The sequence below is a fragment of the Lonchura striata genome, chromosome 9 (assembly GCF_046129695.1).
Source record: "Lonchura striata isolate bLonStr1 chromosome 9, bLonStr1.mat, whole genome shotgun sequence".
Classification (NCBI taxonomy): domain Eukaryota; kingdom Metazoa; phylum Chordata; class Aves; order Passeriformes; family Estrildidae; genus Lonchura; species Lonchura striata.
In genome coordinates this window covers 18,004,366-18,026,379 of record NC_134611.1, presented here as the reverse complement: position 1 = coordinate 18,026,379, position 22,014 = coordinate 18,004,366, and the positions used below count along the sequence as shown (strand labels likewise).

General features: G+C 35.9%; 1 protein-coding gene across 4 annotated transcripts in view; it reads right to left on the bottom strand.

Moving 5' to 3' along the window:
* Positions 1–22,014, bottom strand: part of PRKACB (protein kinase cAMP-activated catalytic subunit beta) — a 74,525-nt gene that overhangs the window by 6,685 nt on the left and 45,826 nt on the right. For all 4 annotated transcript variants that reach the window (XM_021527114.3, XM_021527089.2, XM_021527124.3 and 1 more), the window contains exons 2-9: positions 12,226–12,287; positions 11,166–11,294; positions 7,505–7,603; positions 6,428–6,510; positions 5,942–6,068; positions 3,715–3,810; positions 2,101–2,223; positions 174–338 (exon numbers count right to left, since the gene is read on the bottom strand). In XM_021527114.3, coding sequence (XP_021382789.1) covers positions 174–338; positions 2,101–2,223; positions 3,715–3,810; positions 5,942–6,068; positions 6,428–6,510; positions 7,505–7,603; positions 11,166–11,294; positions 12,226–12,287 — 884 coding nt within the window. The remainder of the gene's footprint in view (positions 1–173; positions 339–2,100; positions 2,224–3,714; positions 3,811–5,941; positions 6,069–6,427; positions 6,511–7,504; positions 7,604–11,165; positions 11,295–12,225; positions 12,288–22,014) is intronic.

The following is a 22,014-nucleotide window of genomic DNA, read 5'->3' as shown; positions in this document are numbered from 1 at the left end:
AGAAACAAACATAATTCAATCTTTGCATATCCTTTGGAAACTTAAAAGATTAAACTACTTTCACCCTTTCTCAATTTAAAGTCACAGATCTAGGAAATAAAAATTAAACACAACAATCAGAATTTTTAAATCCCTTAAAGACCTGTAATAGTTTTGATCAGGAAGAGTCTTACCTTTCTCTGATAAATGGCAATCCAATCTGTAGTTGCAAACCACTTGTGATTCTTTATGTCATTTACACCATTCTTGAGATTTCCATATCGTTTGGTCAAATCTACCTGGAGTAAATTTCTTAGAAGATCCTTTAGGTCTGAACTGAAGTGTGATGGGAACCTCACCTAAAATTAACAAATATGATACAAATTTGATTCTTTCCCCTGTGAAGGGAAACAACTTGACACAAAGGGAAAACAGCATGGCAATTTTCTTTCTTTCTTCTAAAATCAAATCAAGCAGGAATGCATGAAAAGAGAGATTACTGTTGCACATATATTTCTGTTTCACAAAGCCTTTATCAGTAGCATTACCCATCTACGATTTCTTGAACTGGAAGTTTCTAGGGGGCAAGATACTAATTTAATGTAACAGTGATCTAAAATCTAAGTTTAATTTGGTGTTTTAACAACACATCATCTCAAGACATTCTCAGCTATTTTCTAGGTATAAATTGTTAGATTATATTATATATACACACACAGAGGAGACACAGTATATAGCATATATATACAGCATATGTATACAAAGATATGATCTGAAATAACTGTACATTTAGCAATCATATATGAAAAGTCAATCTGGAACTTTATGCTGTACTGCAATCTGTTTCTCATAACTAAATGCAGCAGCATCAGAAGCCTTACATAACAGCACTATTTGAAGACAGCACACTAGTGACTGGCAATTCATTCAAACCTGGCTAAAGGATATTTGAAGATGAGTCGTGGGATGTAATTACAAAGGGTTTTTCTAACAAATGATCTACTGACACCATTTGAGTTGGCAGAGAGAAGGAAGGGGAAAAGAACAGGCAGAAAGCTGCCTTTGTCATTCTCATAGTCTCAGTCTTTGACACTCCCAATATTGAGCTGATCAGTTATGATTTAAATAGAGAACATGGAATTAATTAACATAAAAGCATTTCAAAAAATCAAGAAGTCCAGTTATCAAGGACCCTGCTTCAGTATGCCTACCAATACTGTTCTACTGTAGATTACAAGAAATTCACAGGTTTAATGACTATAATATCTAGACCACTGAGAAGTATGGAAATATTAACTCAATTGCCAGCTGAGAACTGAATTGCAGTTTCCAGAGTTGATCTCCAGTGCTGCTTCTGCTGTAGTCCATCTATGGACTCAGTAAGAAAGGTAGATGACCTTTTACAGATGTCAAGCCAATTAGATAAAACTACAAAAAAGGCCCAATATTTTTTTTTAGATGAAAAATATTTTAGAAGAAAAAGATTTCTTTACAATGAGCATGAGCCTATGTAGGGGCAAGGAAGAGACAACAGTAACAAATCAAGTGAGCACAAAGAATCAACACTGGCTGGCAGGGAAATAATAGAATGACTGTATTTTGCAGTTATCTAGCACACTAAGAGATATCAATGAAAAATAAAAGGGGAACATTGGAAATACTTTTCAGAAATTTTATATAACAATGTAAGCCAAACAACACTAGACATGTGTACCTATAAGACCATGGAAGTAAAGAGACCTAGGAATGATGGAAACTCTTTAGGGCTTCTCAAAAATTGCAAAAACAATTATAGAAAATAGCTAGGCAAATTAAGCACACAGCTAAGTAGTCGTTAATAGTCATTGGATCACTTTAATCCAAGCATAAAAGGATATAATACCACAATGTCTGTAAATTTAGTAACTTGCATTTTAAATTTGAAGGCAGGGAACAGATTTTTATAACTTTGGTTTTCAAGGAACAATGTCTGTACTTATGAAATGTACATTACAAACTTCTCCTAGGTCCTTTTCAAATTTCTCACTGTCTAGTGGCCTGTGAATTCTGCATTTCCTCCACCAAAAACCAGGTTCTATAAAAAGAACTGCATTTGTGAAAACACCCAGAGCCTTAACCCACCTTGCCAGACACAATCTTCTCGTAAATTTGAATGGGCTGATCTGCAAAGAATGGGGGATATCCAGCTGCCATTTCATAGATTAACACTCCTAGTGCCCACCAATCCACTGCCTTGTTGTAACCCTGAATGAAATGAAACATGCCACTATTAGTACAGCTTCTAACACAGGCTAGGATTTTCAGTACAAATCTATATATTTATGGAATATGTAGAAAGCAAATACATTATTGTTCATTTAATGCAGAACTGACAACCTGACTCCAACCAAACTGGCATTCACAGATTCCAAAAGCAATACGCTTAAAACCTAATACGTGAATGACAGTGAAAGAGTGATGGAAATAAAGCATTCTGTACACATTCCTGTGATAAGTGTCAGTGATTTCTATACACTCCTGTGTAAATGGGCACAACTTATTTAAAATCAAAACAATTTTGTTATAGACTGATAATTCTTCCTAACTGAAGGAAATTTCTTTATTACAACATACAAAACAATATTTCCTCTATTGAACACTGTCACCATTTCACTTGATTATCTGCATTCTGGAACATTCCATTTCATATGTAGTTAATCAGCTACAAGAGCATAAAAGTTTAGTTAATTAGTTGTTAGAATCATTTATGATCTGATCTTAAAAGCCTGAACCTTAAACCATTAGTAGGTCCTATTGAATGTTACTAAAGACAAAGAAACAACTGAACACATCCATTTCATATAAGTTCTCTGATATTTTTTACAAAGCTCAGGGCTCAGACTCAGTCTTTCAGGAAAATCTATTTTGAAAACATTGTAGTAGATGCATTGCAATTTCTTCTGCTGCACAGGGGAAAAAAGCCATGCAAACAACAAACATTTTTCCCTCAAACAGAAGTATATTTTGTTCACTTCTGACAATCTCCAAAGGGTATTTAATTAAAGCACATGTTAAAGGTGTACTTTAACATTATGCACTATGATTGTTTTATAGAGTAAACAGTTATGTATTTTCCATTTGCAAAACATTCGGTGCTACAGTTAAACAGCTATAGGATGAATAATACCTTTTCATGCTGGAACACTTAATGCAAGTAATAGACAAACAGATCTACGGTCAGCTTAGATTGCATGTGCTTTACATGTAAATCTAGTGGATTGTCATGTTTGATTTGATGACAGCTTCAACTGCCTTAAACCTGAAACCCTGCACCTAATTATGTAATGACTACTGATTCATCCCATACACAGCTCTTGTTACCTCTAGGGTTCTTGTTCTAGTGTGTTAACACTTCAGAATGTAATCACTCTGATCTGTTCTTCTGATAAGCATGTTAGCTAAATAACTTCATTTCAGGCTCTTTAAATCTCTTTACCCCTCACAAGTTACGTGGCAAGCATATGTATTAAGTCTGGCACAGTTATGTGACAATTCCTTACCTGGCATAAGCTTTGGTATACTTAACAAATATTTACAATGTAATGACTGCATTTTGTATCCCTTGTCAATTTGTCAATTGACTAGACAAGATTTAATTTTTGGAAGTATCAGCAACTGTTTATCCCTCAGAGCTTGAAAACTGAGTGAGACGATTTAACTATATCAAATACATGGCTGAGTAATAAAACAAAGTACCTTGCTGAGAATTATTTCAGGTGCCAGGTATTCTGGAGTCCCACATAACGTCCAAGTTCTGCCTTTTACTCTTTTTGCAAAGCCAAAGTCCGTGACCTGTCATCAGAAGAAATAAATTGATTGTAAGTGCATTGCTACAAAGAAATTTAAAATTAAGTACTTTTGAAATATTTTGGAAAGCCGTTTTTTACAAGGGAAAATTTATTTCTCAAATCATGTAGTATCATATAGTCAGATGTACCTTTATTAGTCAGTCTTCCTAGTACTTCTAATTCAGATAAATAGGTCTCATGATAAAATTAAAAAGGAACACAAAATATGTATTATTACCCTGACACCAGCTTCTATTTATAATCTTAAAAATCAGTGGAAACTATGGCTTACTAATCTTCCACATGTACTGCAATTACATTATTATTTTTTCTTATATTTTAACATCAGACTGTTTGTAATGCTGAAAATTTGAAGAATATAAACAGGATACTTATCTTTTCCTCTACTTAACAAATAAATGAATCACAAAAAGGGCACTATATCCCCCAGTCCAGAATTTTATTGCATAAGTTTATAAAGGTCATATGTAAAATTAGTGTGGGAATAAGACAACATAGAAGAGGTCTTCCAGTAACTTCTGATTCTGAATATCTCTGAAAGCATCACCAGAATCAAGTTTGTTTATTTGAGGGCCTGGGGGGGGAAATGTAGCAATAACTGTATTCACAAATGGCAAGTACTGGGACATTATAAATTCCTCATTTCATTTGTCATGTTTTCTACAGTAAGTTTTCAGAACTCTGTATGCAATATCATACTGTGTTTTTTTCTGGACCATACAGTAGAATACATATAGAAACCAGGTAATTACATGTGGAATTCTGGGATCAGTTTCAAGCTACCAAGTCTATGCTTGTTTCTTTTGTTTCTTCCTTCTTTGTTTCAATTTCAACCCATTCCTTGCGAAACCATACTGTACCAAACGAGAATTGCTGCTAATTGTACAATAGCCAGTGCTGATGTTGCTTTACATTAATGTCACAACTAAAGAAGCTGAACTATCAATGCAGCTTTTCTTCATTTTTGGTAGAAACAACAGCATCAGCAGCTGGAACTGAATGGAATGGGTGACATGCTGACTGGAGATACCTGCTTCAGTCAGCAAAGAATAATTTCTGTGCTTGGGAATGCACATCAGTCTGTGTAAGAAGAATACGCTGCAGACACGGGGCAAACAGTAATGGTTTTAAAATACAAAACAAAAATGAAGTTGGAGCTGCAGCATCAACAGATCAACACAAACCTCCCTCTGCCACCATTACAAAAACATGCTGCTGCACAGAGAGAGCTGCCAGTGCTGGAGTAAAGCAGTCACAGCAAATGGAGTAAACCAGCTGTACATTAACGGTGCTCCCCAACTATGTTAAAGGGACTTGTATTGATCTTCTCCCTACAGTGTTATCTTAGGCTCCATGCAAAGTTATTTTACAGTTATAAATAACATAAGATATAAATCCTTTACACTTCTCTAAAACATTTTTATTATGTATTTTCTTGTTTAGATTCTGCTGTGGCAAAAGGTGACACAATGAGGGAAGAACTTCCTTTTAAGTTTACGGATAGCACAGCATTGCAGAGTGCTGCTTGCTGCACTCTGCCTTCCCATTTGCTATTTAGCTAAAAACATAAGAGACAAAGAGGAAGATGAGAAGGTGCCATGAGAGGCTGTTGTAAAACCAAAGCTGTCATTTGAGCACTGCAGGGCTGACCTCAACTCAGCTCCTGCCCCAGCTGTGCTAGGACTCTCCAAGGGCGGGATTCATCTGATGGACATTAAGTATTATTGTGTCAGGGCTAATATCTAGGCTGGTTTTCCTAAACTACTGAAACAGCACACAGAAACAGACATTTTAGGGCATCTTTCATCTTGTTCTAGGGCAGACGTATAAAATAGGTCAGATGAACAGAGCCATGTAATCACCTACTTCTCACCACAGACCCCAAGGGAAATCCTGACAACTGGCTCAACTGCAGACAGCTTTACTGTGCATACTTAATTTTAGTCAGAGGAAGTACAACTCAAGGGTTTTAACCATTGCTAGACAGTAGAGCATTTGAATTCTCCACACAAACATGCTAATAGACCATTTATTCTAAACACATTTTCTCAAATTACCTAAATCTACACTGCAATACAAAACTTCACTCCCTAAATATATGAAGAATATCATACCTGGATGTATCCTTGCTGATCAATTAAAAGATTTTCAGGCTTTAGATCTCTGTAGATGAGGTCTAATGAATGGAGGTACTCAAATGTTAGCACTATCTGAGCTGCATAAAACCGTGCATGTGGTTCACTGTGAAGAATGAAAAGAATATTAAGTACCCCAATCCTATGCTAAGGTACCAAAACAACCACCTAACTGTCAGGGATAGACAAAGTAAGTATCTTTTAACTAGTTCTTTTACTGTGCAACAAGAAAAAGCAAAACCAAACATTTTCAGAATTGATACATACATTCCCTAAATTATTGTAGCTAAAATACACATACAAATCTACACATCCCACAGTGCAGAGCTTTGACTTCAAATTTTACTTTTAGAAACTACCATGAATTTCAGTGACAATATGCATAGGAATTCCAAGATTTATCATGCACAAATCACAAATGCCTGTTAAGCCTTTTTAAAGGAATGGTCTCATTAATACTCTTACCTGAACCTTCCGATTCTTCTTAGATGTGAAAACATTTCTCCACCAGGAACATACTCCATTACCATGTATAAATTAGAATTGTCCTAAGGAAATTAAGGAGACAAGTAAACACAGACAAATACACATTAGGCATGCTATAGTCTCTACAACTCCTATGTGGAGTGAGCTCGTAGGAGTTCATTAATTAATGAATGAAAATGAAAAATTGTAGCCATCCAATGACATTGACAAATATAATGCAACATAGGCAGAAATTCCTGAAAAACTGCAAAAGAAACATATCTCAAGAAACATATTTAAAAGTGAATCTGATAAAGATAATCAGTGAGGTCCAGATGCAGACTGGTGTGAAAGAGACCTGATGGAAAAGAGGGTAAGATGCCTACTGCAAGGCAAGACCTTGAGCCCTTCATCCTGAGGTATTTTCTCCAAAGCCCCTGCCCCAAACCTCAAACCTCTAAAGATTAAGGTAAAACATATCTGCTCATTTAAAAATTTCAAAATAAAAGAAGAAAAAAAAGAAAACAAGTAGGCACATATCACTCCATAAACTAGAAAGCTTCTCAATTTCTTTACAGACTAACTAGTACATACTGCCGTGAAATTAGAAGCTAAGCTCAAAGTTCTGTCCTTCATGGTTAAAACTGTCATTAAGACCTGCTCAGGTATAAATCTCAAGCAAAATGACCTGCAGAACAATTACAAATTTACCATTCTATATAGTGGTACAGAAGACATGCTTTGGTATCTCTCAAAGGTAAAATGATGCCTTAAAGCTCCCTTGCTGTACAATCCAATTGCCCTCCAAGAGAAGAGAAAACTCTGAGGAGGTTAACTTAATTTAACTTTTATTTATTTGGAGATATCCTTTCAAACATTACCTGATGAACCGGGGTATATGAAGTGTACACGAGTGCACTCCACTCCTACTCAAGCCCTGGCAACAGTGCCAAATGAAGCATCTTTGAAAACAAAAATACTTGAACTATTGTACAGTAGAAGTTATATATGTTAATATCGAAAGTGTAAGCATACACTTCCCTGAAACCCAACAACTACTTTGCAAGTAATTATTACCTTAAAAGAATACTCCAGTTTAACAAGGAAAGGAAAGTTCACTGCTTGTAATATCCTCTTCTCATTCAGTGTGTGTTCTATCTGCTTCAGTTTGACGACCTAGGAGAGAAAAAACAATCTTCAGCTTAAATGTGATATTTTATAGCTCTTGATAAACTTTTCAGTGTTAAACAATTAGTTGAAAGCAAATTTGTAACTTTACAGAAAATTAAAAACGTTACAGATTCCTAGTACAATAACAGAACCAAGAAAGAATTAAAAAGTCTAATAACATTTTAAAGAGTAACACTTGTGTAATATGGTTGGCAGACAACTCTACAGTGTTTCTTCCTACTCGCTGAGTGTAAGAGTCAGTAAGGAAAACCTCCCTGCATTTTCTATTAATTGCTTATGTTTATTATGGTCATACTTCCTCAGCACTTCAATAAAATCCATTGATCTTTGGACCCTTTGCTATGAAAGGTAGGAAACTGTAGGACACAGTTAATTATGAATTTTGTTACCTATGAACAGAAGTAAACGGACTTATACAGCTCACACATTAGTGACAAAACTAAGGAGAATACAAATTCAAAATCTCCATTTTTATAAACAAGTTACTTCTTATAATCCATTAAAATGTTAGGCTGCTAACAAGGCAGCAAGTGGCAGGTTTCTGATAATTATTCTTTCTCAACAATTAATAATCAGTTTTCCTGTGTTAGACCCCAACATTGCATTTATATCCATTTTATTTAATCCCTATTGCACAATTTACCTATAACCCATTTTCAGAATGGCATGATTTCCAAGTAAAGTTAGGTTTTTTCCTCACTCCATAGGAAAACAGAAAGTAAGTCTGTTTTTATGTTTGGAAATCAAATCTAACTGCTATAAATAAGAGATAATCAAGATATTCCAACCCTTACTGAAATAGTATTTAAATTTAACTTTTAGAAGCAAAATGTAGTAGCTATAAAAACTCACTACTGTTTTGAAATAAACATCATACAAAGGAAACAATGATTTTAAAAAATTAAGCCTCTTTTGAATTCCAGTTCTTTAGGGTATAAATAAAGTTTTGCTCATATCAACTAGTTTGTGGGAAGTATCTCCTTCATCCCTAAAAAGTGCTGGAATGGTCTTGTCCATCCAAGCAAGAAAGCCCAGGTTGTTGTCTGTGAGGTGTTCAGCTGCAATGCCAGACCAGACTTCCCTCCTGTTCCTGTATCTCCTCCCAGTGAGGCACTGGAGGGGGATGGAGCAACACCCCAGGCTGAAGCTGCTGTTTAACACAAGGGGCTTCAGACACAGCTGTGCTCACACTTCAGCCCAGGCTCAGGGCATGGCCAGTGTCAGCCTCCCATATACCAAATGGTGTCTGCTAATGGCAGATTCTCTGAAGCTTGTTTGTGCCCAGGCTCTTGCTCATGATTTTTTCTTTCCAAAAACAGTTACATAATTAAAGTAGCCAGCAGTGGCATGTTACAGCTTTCCTAACTCAAGGCAGACAAAGGAACAGCATCCTTCCACAGAAAACTCCGGCTGCATCAACATCTATTTCATATTTTTCATGTTCTATGAATCAAGCATGAAATTGGAGATTGGATAACAAAGACATACACTGGATGCTTTCCTTTTCTTTCAAGTAAAATGGAAATGAAAAATTATAGACAGTCTGCCCATTGTCCAATTTTGGACATCTGCATGTTTTCCGTCATAAACAAAGAGATGGAAACGTGTTCTCACCAAACCATCTCCTATTTTTTTAAATTAATGGAAGCTACTAACATATTTCTAATAGAATACATAAATAAATAATTATGCTAAGTTAAGTTGAAAAAGCAGGTATTTCATAAAGGAACACATCAAGACTTCTTATTATACACAGAGCCATCTAATTTATGATCAGAAAACTGATGTCTGGATGCAAGCATAGTCATAATCCTGTGATTAATTTACTGCAAGTCCACTGTAGTTGTTAAAAATATGACCTTTTTGCTTTTTCCAGATAACTTTCCAATTTTGAGTATTTTTATGGCAGCATTCTGAAGTAAGATGTTATTTCCTAAACTGCTCCAGTGATCATAACTCAGCCATTCACAAAAAAGGGTTCAAAGTAAAAAACAGCTGAGAATCTGAGATTTGGTGGTGGGCTCTTTGTGCAGCACTGGGATGCTCTGCCTGCAGGATGCCACCAGCCAGACTGAGGTAATGCTGAGGCACATTTCCACATGGGTGGAAATGTCTGGGCTGTCTTTATTTGTACTATACTGAAATGTAGCTTTAAATTAATTGGATTTTTTAAAATACAAACTAGACACTATTATAACAGGACAATGCTTCAGATGCAAAAAAAAAATAAAATTATTCTTCTATGTAAAAAAAAATCCTGTCAGGTTTGACACTAAAAGGCAAGTTTGTTTTAGTTTCTGTTTGTGAGACCATTATAAAGCAGTCCTTCATTAAATGACCCCTTACTCAAGGTCCAGGACTGCAACCACATGTAAAGAGTAATGGAACTGCAACCCAGGCAAAACAGTCTGACTATGTCACTGCCACAGTTCCATTACATAAAATTACTCAGAAATGTAATAAAGCCTACATGCACAAGTCCACACTGAGGCAACACTGATTTTCAGTTTGTTAGTTGCTGATTATTAAGTTCTCTTTGCCAGATTAATATTGTCTTAATATGATCTTTGTTACACAGCAGGAAAATTATGTATAGTGTCTTACAAAATACAAACATTGAGGACCTTGGAATCCACCAACCTAAATAATGCACTTTTGAAAAACTTGTCAAAACTATTAAAAACCACCTGTATTGATAAATCCTGTTAAAATACTTATTGGAATTCTGGATTCTGTACTGTAAAATTTAAAATTGAAATTTTATCAAATGACATTGCTAAAAAAATATCAGGCTGGAGCAGCAATACAGGCCCAGACTACAGCACTGAAGTTTACAACACAGAAAATGACCATTATGTGACAGCTGCTCTGAGACTCCTGTTCTACCTACAATGTTACTACAGATGAAACAGGACTATTACACAAATAAGCATACAGAAAGTAATACCTCATAGGATCAAGAATGGAAAATAAGTTCTTTGTGCAGACAATTTTAATTTCAATTATGGTGCACAAATGAAAATTTTGAGAATTTCTGATTTCTGATCTAGGTATTTTTGAACTATCCTGCAAAAGTACTATATATACTATATATATATATACACTATATATACATATATATAATGTATATATACATATATATCTCTCTCTCTATATATATAGTGTATATATATATATAGTGTATATATATATATATACACTATATATACTACAGCACTACATTTTGCTTTTGCCAAAAAACATACAGGCCACCATGCAAAACCTAAGCAAATAATTTACCCAATAACATTTTATAAATACCTTGGACTTAGAGGCTACTTAGAGCCTCTTTATCCTGTTAATGTTACTGGCCATTGTAAAAAGTCTACACAATCCCAAGAACTGAACCTACTGGCTAAAAGAGAAAATAAAGCATTTAAATTATCACTAGTATCCAAGTGTTATAAAAATAAGCACAGTATGTGCAACTCAGTTCAGCCACAGCTACTAGATCTTCATCTACATCAAACTCTTCTGCAGCACAAAACCTACTACAAATTATACCAACCTTCTGTTTGTCCAATATCTTCATAGCATAATACTGTTCTGTGGATTTATGTTTCACCATCATTACTCTCCCAAATGATCCTGTTCCAAGGGTTTTTTGCCGCTCAAAATCATCTAGGCCAGCAGTATTCTATATGTAGGATATAATCACATTGTTTACAATAATACCAAAGACAATTTTACCTGTATGAATTCAGTTATGAAAAAATGTTGAGAAATACTACATTTAATAAAGATAACTATAATCAACTATACTGTTAAAATTTGATACCTGTCAAATTTTGAAACAAGTTTTTACATTGCACTCATTAAAACAGAAGACTTAACTGAATTATATCAACATTTCTGTAATTTGTCCATACAGCTGTTCATACATGCTTAGTAAGGAACATCTAGCAATAAACAGATCATGAATATAACATGCAGATAAATAACCCCTTCATGCTTCACAGTCAAGAATGTTAGAACATGCAAACACCCCAAAGCTCTAGAGACAATTCTACATGAGAGTTGTCTGAAGAGCACATCCCTGAGTACATTTTCTTAGACATTTATTGCCATAGCATTTCAAATATTGCATTAGAACAAGAATGAACCTTCCCCAAAATCCCCAATTTTACAAGATTTCTTTCTAACAAACTCCTTAACCTTCTCCCAAGCCCTATGCACTAGTCTTAATACTCTTAATTCCACTTACTATCATGGCAGAAATTATTAACATGGTAAATTACAGATGTGCCAATGCTTCTGGTTATTAAAAAAACCAAAACAACTAAAACCATGCCAATAGATTTTGGATCTTGTCATATTGTGAACATCATTCTCATAAGAGAAAATGCTGCTCAGTGGGAGCATTTTATCAGCTCAAATCTGGAGAAGACCTGAGAATCTTTGTTGATAAACTTAAATGAAAAGTGACAAAGCTGGCATTAAAAAAACCTGAAACTCCTTTACAAATCGCACTCAAATGATTTCTATTTTCTGCACTACTCATGACAGACTGATAACATTATCCAAAAAATTCAACACAGAAAATTACTGAATGCTTAAATGAGTGATACCTGAGGGGGGCTTTCCCATTTTCTTAAGAAGTCTTCTTTGGCTTTGGCTAGGAACTCTTTCACTGAAAACACAAACCAAAGTACATTTTAATTAATATAATTCATCATGAGTGTAATGGAGATGCTTTGTTAACAAAATACATAAACTTCATTATCAACTTCTTTCTTCAATTGATAATATGCTATTTTCACCATGGATAAAAGCAAGCATCAATGCTTCTAGAACTTCTACTCTATCTCCAGGTGATATCTAAGCTTTCTGGAGTAGCTACATCATTCTACACAAATTACTTAAACTTTACCAGCTCTAATAGCTGAAATACTCTATAGGCAAGCAGGCTTTAAGGTGATGTGTAGACAGTCTTAATTCAGCTGGGAAAAAACCAAACCTGACATTTATAAATAGCCATTCCACAAATATTGACTTCTTATCTCTTTAAATAAACATTGCATTTTCTTTCAGCTGCTTGAGTGTAATGTCAATCTCATTGCTTTTTCCCCTCATCACCTTTATTTAAAGGCTGTTTGCAAGCTTTAGGACCAAATGGACAGCATTACTGCAAGCAAAGACAAAGCACAGGGCTACAACAACACTGCACATTAGGCATGCCCACAGTCAGAGAATATGCAGTTTTAATATTGATTTTCCATTGAAATTGAAGGAATGTACAATGGCAAAAATCTGGATGACTGTTTAAAATGTGCACCAAAATATTTTGTTCAGATCATCTCTCAGCTGTTCTCTTTTTTTGAATATCAATGCTCAGCCAGATCAATGTGGATTACTTCATGCACAGTCATTAATGGGAGATGTTTCAGACATTGCTGTGGTTCTGAAAGAGTCACAGAATCAAGAAAATATCATACTGGTTGTGTGTTCTCTGAATCATTTCACATAATACAACATTAATAACAGTTTTTTTTCTGTACTGTGACGTTCTGCCACAAGCAATTGCTAAAAATATACAGCAATATGCCAAGATTATTCTGGTCAATATCTAGCACTCTGTGTTTTAGCAACTGTATTTTACATTCTGACAGTCAAAAAATTAGGTTTATAACAGGTTGTAAACAAATCACTTCATGAATCAGAACTTCTGTGTACTTTTCAGTGAATGCTAATGGTGTCAAAGAAACTTCAAAAATTCTCTTCATATACTGGTACATTTCCAGCAGCAGTAAAAACAACATCAGCCCTGGAGAAGGCTGGTTGTAATTTTTTTTTTCTTTTTTCCCTCCTTCTTGGGTGTGCTATGGGACTTGATTATCACAAAACACTCAAAGGACATTTATGGCTCCCACTGGCTCTGATGGAGCACTAAATAAAATGGTAATTTCATAGAAATTGTCAAAAGTTCTGGCTGACCTCAACATTAGAAAAGTGTTTATAGTATGATATCCACTCAGCAATTTTAAGAGAAACAAACAATATCACAGAGGAGGAACATATTCAGTATTCTAATCTTATGGTTAAGAAAAGTGATGAAAACACAGTTTATACCAAAGAAACAGGTAAAATGGTATTAAAACTGAGAGTTTAACATATTTTAGTGGCTAATCAACAAAAAATGCTAACATATTACCCTGTGTGTAAAAAGTATTTCCTTTGTTTATAAGTTATTGAGGTTATTAGTGTAATGACTTATTTTAATTTGAAGACAGGACAGGATTTCCTGTGGTATGAAATAATTTTCAACACAAAAACCGGAAACTAGCAATGTCTAAATTCATGTTTGATGATCCTTGATCCATTAGGAGAACAGAGATGACTTGATCAAGTGAGGAATACTGATACAGTTTTCCAAACATCAATTTACGTCAAAACAGCACAAATATTTTATCTTCATGACAAGAAAAAACCCAGGAAAATAATTAAGATTACCAGAAAAGCTGAGCCTTCAAACTTTAGTGGCTGTAGCTTAGAAGCAAACATTAACACTACATAGCACAACCAAAGCACAAAGTAATTGCTTTTTCATGTTATTATAGTACATATGTTTAAATATCCCTCTTGCCATCTCTGTTCATATAAATAAATATTCTAAGTTTCCACTTATTTCACATTGAAGTATGACTATTCAGTATTTATAAAAATATACAATGACATTTATAGTCATTTTTGTCTCTGTTCTACTTATGGAATAAAGAATGCTGTTTATGAACTAAATGTGATCCAGCTGGAAATATTCAAATTGTGGATTCATGAGAAAAATCTCTCATTTCTAGAATACCACTAAGCCACAAGCTCTCCTGCAACAAAACCCCTACCTTGTTCTTCTTTATTTGGCCCTCTTTTCACAGAAAGCAGCATTGAACATACATTTTCAAAATAAAGCTACCAAAGGGTAATAACCTATCTGAAAATCATTGTCTTTTAAAAACAGTTTCATGTTTTTTGCTCGGTTTTACTAAAACCAGTTTCTTTCTAATGAGAGAGCACACTGAATTATGCCTGGTTCTCACTTTCAGAGGTCACCTGGGCTCCTACAGCTCAACACAATTCCGCAGGTGCTTTCAAACAGAACTTAGACAATTTAAGTGCATGCACTTTAGTCATTTCTCAAAACACAACTTGGAATTTAAACTTTTGAGAATTATCTCTCAAGCACAAAACAGCAGCTCTTGCTACAGAAGAACACATTTAATTTCTATTTTCAAGAGCACAATCAAAATTTACACCAACTGGGTAGCAGTGGCCATTGGTATTACTGTGATGATGCTAACAAATAGGTGTAATAGATGATGACTTAGAGGTTTCCTCAAGTGCACATTTTTAGCCACCTTACATTGTGATGATGTGGCTCTTGTTTGCTTTTCTAGTCTAAACTTTTCTAGTCTAAACTAGCATCTGTGACTTTGGGCACTAATGAAGGAATGAGCATACCAAACGTCTCTATAGGTTCCCCAAGGGTTTGCAGGAACATTCACCCACACAGATGAGATGATGAAGAGAGGAAAGAAAGAGAAGAAGAAAAAAAAGTTTTATGCATTTCCACAACAAACACATAGAAAACACAAATACATTCCACCCTTTCCCCTCCCCACTCAAGAACAGACCCTGTAATAAACCAGCCCTTTCCCACACAGACAGAATGACTCATGTTAAATCACAGAATGTTTGAGCAAAGAAAGAAAAAAAAATCACCAACGGCAGCTAAATTCAGTATGAAAAAAAGATGATGCATCACAGAAATAAGCACAGCTTAGAAAACTTCAGGAGATCAAGTTGGCATCTTTAATAATTAATCTATTCCAAGACACACACATCCACGGAACTGTTGCTAACAATAGTGTATCTATCTTCATCACAGCATGCTGGATCACAATAAAACCTGTAATCGGGTGATCTTCCCACTACTTAGCACTTTGTTCCAGAAGACAGCATGTGTGAATTGCATGACATGTGGTAGATAGCAAAGAAGTGGCAAGCAGTCTCCAAAAAAAAAACCAAAAAAACAAACCAACAAAAAGCAACTCAATCAGATTTCAATCCTTTTACCCAATAACAGCAACCTGAGAAGTCTAAACTGCACAGCCAAAGTTACTGTATGCAAAGTGGAATGTACACAGGGATCAGGTATGGACACCATATGAGCATGATTTTATTTTGTAAGGCTGTCAGGAAAAAGTAACTAAGGATGTGGATATACAGGTTCCCATAAACACTGAAGAGCAAGGATCACTTGTCTGTGGCTGAGCAAAGTGAAGATGAGAGGGGGACAAGGAGCATATTCACAGACCAGCAACACACACTGCTCAGACTGGGTTTACTGGTACAGTAGAAGTTGGAGCGTAAGAAGCTGAAACCAAAGCAGGAGGAGCGGCTGCTCAAGAAAAGAAGGTACTAGAAGGAGACAGCAAAGCAGAGGTAACAGCACCAGCACAACAAGGACCACAGCAGAAACAACTGAACATGGCAGGAAGGACAGCAGTTGGAAGCAGACAGGATGCACCCACCAGCTGTCCAGGGATTAGGCAAGCACAAACACACAGCACAAACCCAACCCTTTGTGACCAGCATGAGCAAGCGTTGACAGGAGAGGCAGGTTCTATGCACTGCAAACACACAAAGCAGGAAATTTGGCGAGATCCAGAAGAAGGTGGGAAGAAATGGAATAATGACCAAGGAGCACAAAGAATGGCTTGAAGCAGTCTTACAATTTCCACCTGCTTCGGTTCACCTTGGTCAGAAGCAGTGCTGCAACCACTACAACACAAGGTCTCAGCTACTCCCTTGCATATCACAGGGGGCTTGGGGAGAGCTGTACTTGGAACCAAGGCAACTTGAGGATAAGCAGCAAAATCAGCTGGAACTGTGTTCTAAGGGAAGAGGAACCCAAGATACAGAGGTTCCTAGGTAATGCCAGCATAGGAACAATTAAAGAAAACCCCAAGCAAACAAACCAACAAAACCCAAATAAATGAAAAAACTCTGCTACACGCAAACCCCAAATACCCCTGAACCCACCCCCAAACAAGAGGAGATTGGTCTCTATTAGTATATTCACACAGTTCACAATATGTTTGCTTGTTTTGTTGATCAACTCTTCTAAGAAAAGTTAACATGCTTATAAAAAAATTGTCAACCAAGGATATGAGTACTGTAAAGAGTACTTTGACCTAAAACACAGTTTAAGGGCAAGTGAATTAGAAGCAAGCTCCTGAAAAAAATCAAGAGGGTGAGGACCTCTCGGTTGCAGGATTGCAATGACAGCAAAGGGAAAAGGGTCACAGATGGAGCAGTCCTGAGAGTTACCATGAGCTACTCTGCCTTTCTCCCACCTCCCACATGCACAGTATTTGTTATTCTCCATCACATCTCCCACAAGAGCCAGCAAGCCAGGATTTTTTTTTTTTTTTTGTAAGGGGGGAAAAAAAAGTATTTGGCTAGGATTCTCGGCAAGAAAGCAAGAACTAAACTGATTAAGACTAAACACTGGGCACCACTACAAACCCCCATCTGCTGTGCTAAATGCCAATCTCTGTCTGGTATTTAGAATGCCCTTTATCAAAATACAATTCAAATTTTGTTCCAAAACTGTAATATAATCATTTGAAGTCTGGAGTTAAATGGGCTATTTAATTAAATCATTTAATGGAAAAATGAATATGTATGAAGTGATTCTGGTAAATGTATATGTATATTTCATTTTTATAAAAAGTATATTTATAGCCTTAAACTTTATCAAGATGTATATAGATACCTCAGTGAATCCTGTGGTTATGGAAGCATATTTCAGATGCAAGTGAGAAGCTTCTGATTCTGGTTCTAAGTCCCATTCTTACACCATTAGCCTGTTGTCTAAATTTTAAAAAATTTTTCTTTTGATTAGCAGGAATAACATAAAAAGGCTCAAAATAAGGTTTCTCTGCCCTGGCAAGTGTTTCAAAATGAACACAGCTAACTGTTAAGTATTATTATACACTCAGAGGAATCAGTGCGAGCACGAGTTAACAATTTAATAGCTGGAAAACACTTCAAAGCACAAATTAAAATGGTATCATTGAAACAGACTGTCAACAAAACCAAAACACTGTTTTCCTCACAATATGAAAATGGTGAGTGAAAAACGTCCAGGTGATATATTCCTGGTTGAGGGCAAGTCCACCTTGTTTGAACACTGCAGTGAGAACAGCCACCGGCCTCCTCATGAAGAGTTCACCAGCAAGGAGTCTGTCTTGCTTCTGCCAAGGCTAGATAAACGAACTGCATCAACTGAATACCTCATTTATCAAGGTTTTTACTTCATATTTCTCTTTAAACACTAATTATGATAAACATAGGTGATGCAGAGCAAACCCACTTACCATCTGGAATGGGTAAGAACCTTCCTTCAGTTAAAAAAAATCCAAACCAAACCAAATCGATCCAATCCAAACCAAAAAACCAAAATCCAACATTCCCCAGAAACACAGAGCCAAACACATGGAGCAGTCTGAAAGAGCCCATTTGCTGAACTCCAAAACCAGAAAGTACTTAGTAGATACATGATCATGTAAGAATTATGTATCTACTAATTAGTAGATTAACTGAATTAAGCTTGCTGTTCACTGACTATAAGCTTGCTATTAAAATGGAATCACTAATTATCTAACTGTACACTGTAAACTTTTCTATGGAATACTGGAAAGAATGGGGAAGAAGTGGAAAAGAGAGAGGCATGGAAAAAAGGGAGACAAACAAGATAAGCAGTAAACTAAGACCAGTTACAGCTGTTGTGCCTAAAAACTAGAAGGTGGCACTAGAATCTGATCTTTGTAGGAGGACTTTCAGGAGTTATTTTAAAATGTGTAGCAATTGTAAAATACAAATTGATCTTATCCGTTACAACCCTATTTTGGAACACAGGCAAGAATCTTATTTTAATCCTGTCCATGATTTTCATGTTTTGAGCTAAACAGTATTTTATGACTTTTATAAAAGCAAAGTTAAAACAGTTACGAGCTCTGTAAAGAACCCAGTTCACCTCTTGACTTGGCTGGCTACACAGCAACAGTCTGCACAAGAGATGTGACAGATTAAGACACATCAGAACAGGAGCCAGGTTTTCAGCCATCAGAGATAAAACTGATCTTTCTTGAATTCTGAGCATTAGATACTCTACTGCACACAACTGCCACAGTCAGACTGACTTCCTTCTATTTTTATTATAGACAATATATTTAATTTCATTTCCAAATCCAATGCTCAGCCTTTCTCCCTTGATCTTTTCTTAAATATCAAAGTACTGCTTCAGAGTGGTATGCCCTGCTAGTGACAAAAAATATAATAAAACAGGGGCCACTCTGGGGAGACAGAACCAAACCCAAATAACAGAGTCACTTAGGATATGAATCCCTGAAATTTTGTTTAACCCCTGCCCCCCCAAATGTATAATGTAAATCAGTAAAGTCAAATCCTTAATGCAAAACAGTAGTTTTTCAGTCACAAAAACAATCAAGTCTTGTACTAGCACTGCTCAGCCGAGTTGCACCATGCATCCATGTCCCAGTTGAATCATTTTCCACAAAAAAATATACATATGAGATAAAACTCTGCTTTCTTAATCTAAAAGAGAATCCAGACCCAAAGTTCATCAAAATTTACAAACACATACTTTAATAAGTAAATACTCTCTCAACAGAAGATAAATGCCAAAAGCCCCACAGTGGCCAACCAAAACTTAGGATAGAATAATAGGATCTATTATTCAAATCATAAAGTAATAATAATAAGCAAGACTTCCTTAATGCTGATAAGCAGAATAAATTCATCTAAGCATCCAGGTCTAGGATGTGACAAAGCCTCCTGCAGATTCTTGGTGGCTGAAAGCTGTTCCACCCTACCTTTAGGTATTTCAGTTCTTAAGGCTGCCACCCTTCTTTATTACCCAAGTTTCCCTTTCAAATTAAAGACCTATTAGCAAGCTTTTGCTGATGGCTTAGAGTTGAGGTTTTGTTTCAATTCTCTAAATGGATCAGTTAGAACTAGCATTCAATTAGTTCTGGATTATATTAAACCTAGGCTTTGGCTTAATGAAAGCAGTCTCACTCATACCTTCTTCCTGCCCTTGAAGCACTCATTGAAGGAGATGACACATTTATAAATCTGCTTCCTCTCTTGCAACAATCCATGCTATTTGAGGCTTTAAAGTCCAAGAAAGAGCAGTTTGGCTTGCTAGGCTACAGTTCAGTGTTCAGTATGGGCTGAAAAACCCCCCACATCAGTCCTGTCCTCCCACAGTCACTCCTGCATTTCTCCAATCACCTTCCTTGAAAGAGCAAAAGCATTCTCGTGTCTGACTGCCAAGCCAGGTCAGGGAACCAGCCCAAACTAAAAAGTAATGGGCAGAAGGCAGGGAATGAGCAGAGAAGCAGCTCCCTCTTCTCCTCATGAATGCTTCTCCTGAGGTGAGGGAAGGGACAAGTGGGGTGGAAATGGGCAAATACTGGGGACAGAACTGCTCCTTTTCTAAAAGGGTATCAGCTTGTGCTAGCATGACTGGACCAGGAACACACCACACTGGACTGCTGAAAAGGCTTCTGAGAAATAATTCTAATTTTAAGTGATTGTTTTCAATTATTGTATTGAATAATTCCATTATCTTAAATTATTCAATACAATAATTGAAAGCACATAATTAATGAATTATGTGTTAAATACAATTACTTTCAAATGCAGTACATAATACTCCCCACTTAAAAGTTTTGTTCATACAGAAAAAAATCTATGTTAAGAATCTTAACATGTAATATACTCAACTGTCATACACTGAGTTACTTTGTAAGCAATTAGTAATTAAGCTGCAGCTGTGCAGTATCTTCTATAGCTGTGGCTGAACTTTATCCAGCAAATAATCTAAAATGTTACAATTACCACAGGACCTGTAGTGCAAAAGACCACCTTCCACTTGTGTGAAATATAAAAGGTATTAACAACACAACAAAGAAAGCTGAAAATTGTGTGACAATTGTCAAAATGCAAACATCTTTTATTCCTGCAGTGCATATATTTCCATGGTTACCATGTGAGGAGAAAAAAAAAAGAATACAGTTTAAGAATGAGTTCCAAGAACAACATCTTCTAGGGCACTACTATAAAGTATTTTGTAAATGTATCACATTTTTGAGCAAAGATTTTTAGCGAATTATCGTAATTAATACAAATATTAATCAGATTTTCCTCTTACAGTCAAAAGCACTTAGCAAGAAAAATGTTTTCAGCACCTGCTGAAGATTCCCTCTAGTTAAGCTCGCTGCACCATTAAGATTCTGGCCAACTGGTCAGTACCCAGCTCCCTCTCCATATCACTGCCCCATAATTCCTCTTTATGGAAGTTCAGTGACTACAAAGGATAACATACTGCTGTGCAGCTATCCCTAAGACCAGGCTTTATGGCTAGATTATTAGCAACAGTAAGCATAAATCTACAGGTAGGTGATTTTATTTGCACACTGGCTAATGAATTCCCTGCAAGCAGGGAATAGTACCACACACACTCATGCACAAATACCCCTTCCTTTTAAAAGCAAACTTTAGAACTAGTTTTACTAAACTAACTTTCTCCTTTTACTCTAAACTAAACAACTGCAGGAGCTGTTCACTGTATGGATGCATTTAAAAAGTTACTTGAGAAATGACTTTGTTGCTTTTTCTTTTTTTCAAATATTTAATACAAGGCACAAAAATAATAGTAGATGCACCAGTCCTGGTCTATGTGCACTAGTGTCTAAACCCACTTTCCATAAGTTCTCTTGCTCCAGCCCTTGCATTATTAAAACGCCACAAAAATTCTCATATAGATAGTTTGGGATCAGCGAGACATCTTCAAGCTGTCAGGATAAATCAGCAAAATAGTTCTTCATCTCCTCACAAGATCTGAGCTTCTGACACATCGTTGTACTGACATATCTCCCGTAGAACATGCTTTCAATATTTACAGGAAAGGGTTGCCTGCAGTAACCAGCCAAGCAGGAGAAGTTCATTTATACCCTTAAATAGCAGAGACTGGCTTCCTGAATAAGGAAGTCTTATGTAAATAAACACATTTCACAATTCAACACACTGGGTGAATATCAAGTTTTTGTCTCAGGACTAAGGCAAGCAAAAAGTAGGTAAAAATTTTTATTATCCATTCTGATAAAGAATGAGATTTTAGAGAGAAACTAGGTAAATTCAGCACTTAATTTGGCATAAAGGCATGCATAAAACTTGCAGAGAACTGAACTGCAAAACCTGAAAAAAAAGAAGCTGAAGAAATTAAAACACATTCTTAATGGGCTGGGGTATCTGTCAGCAGCTAAAGATGA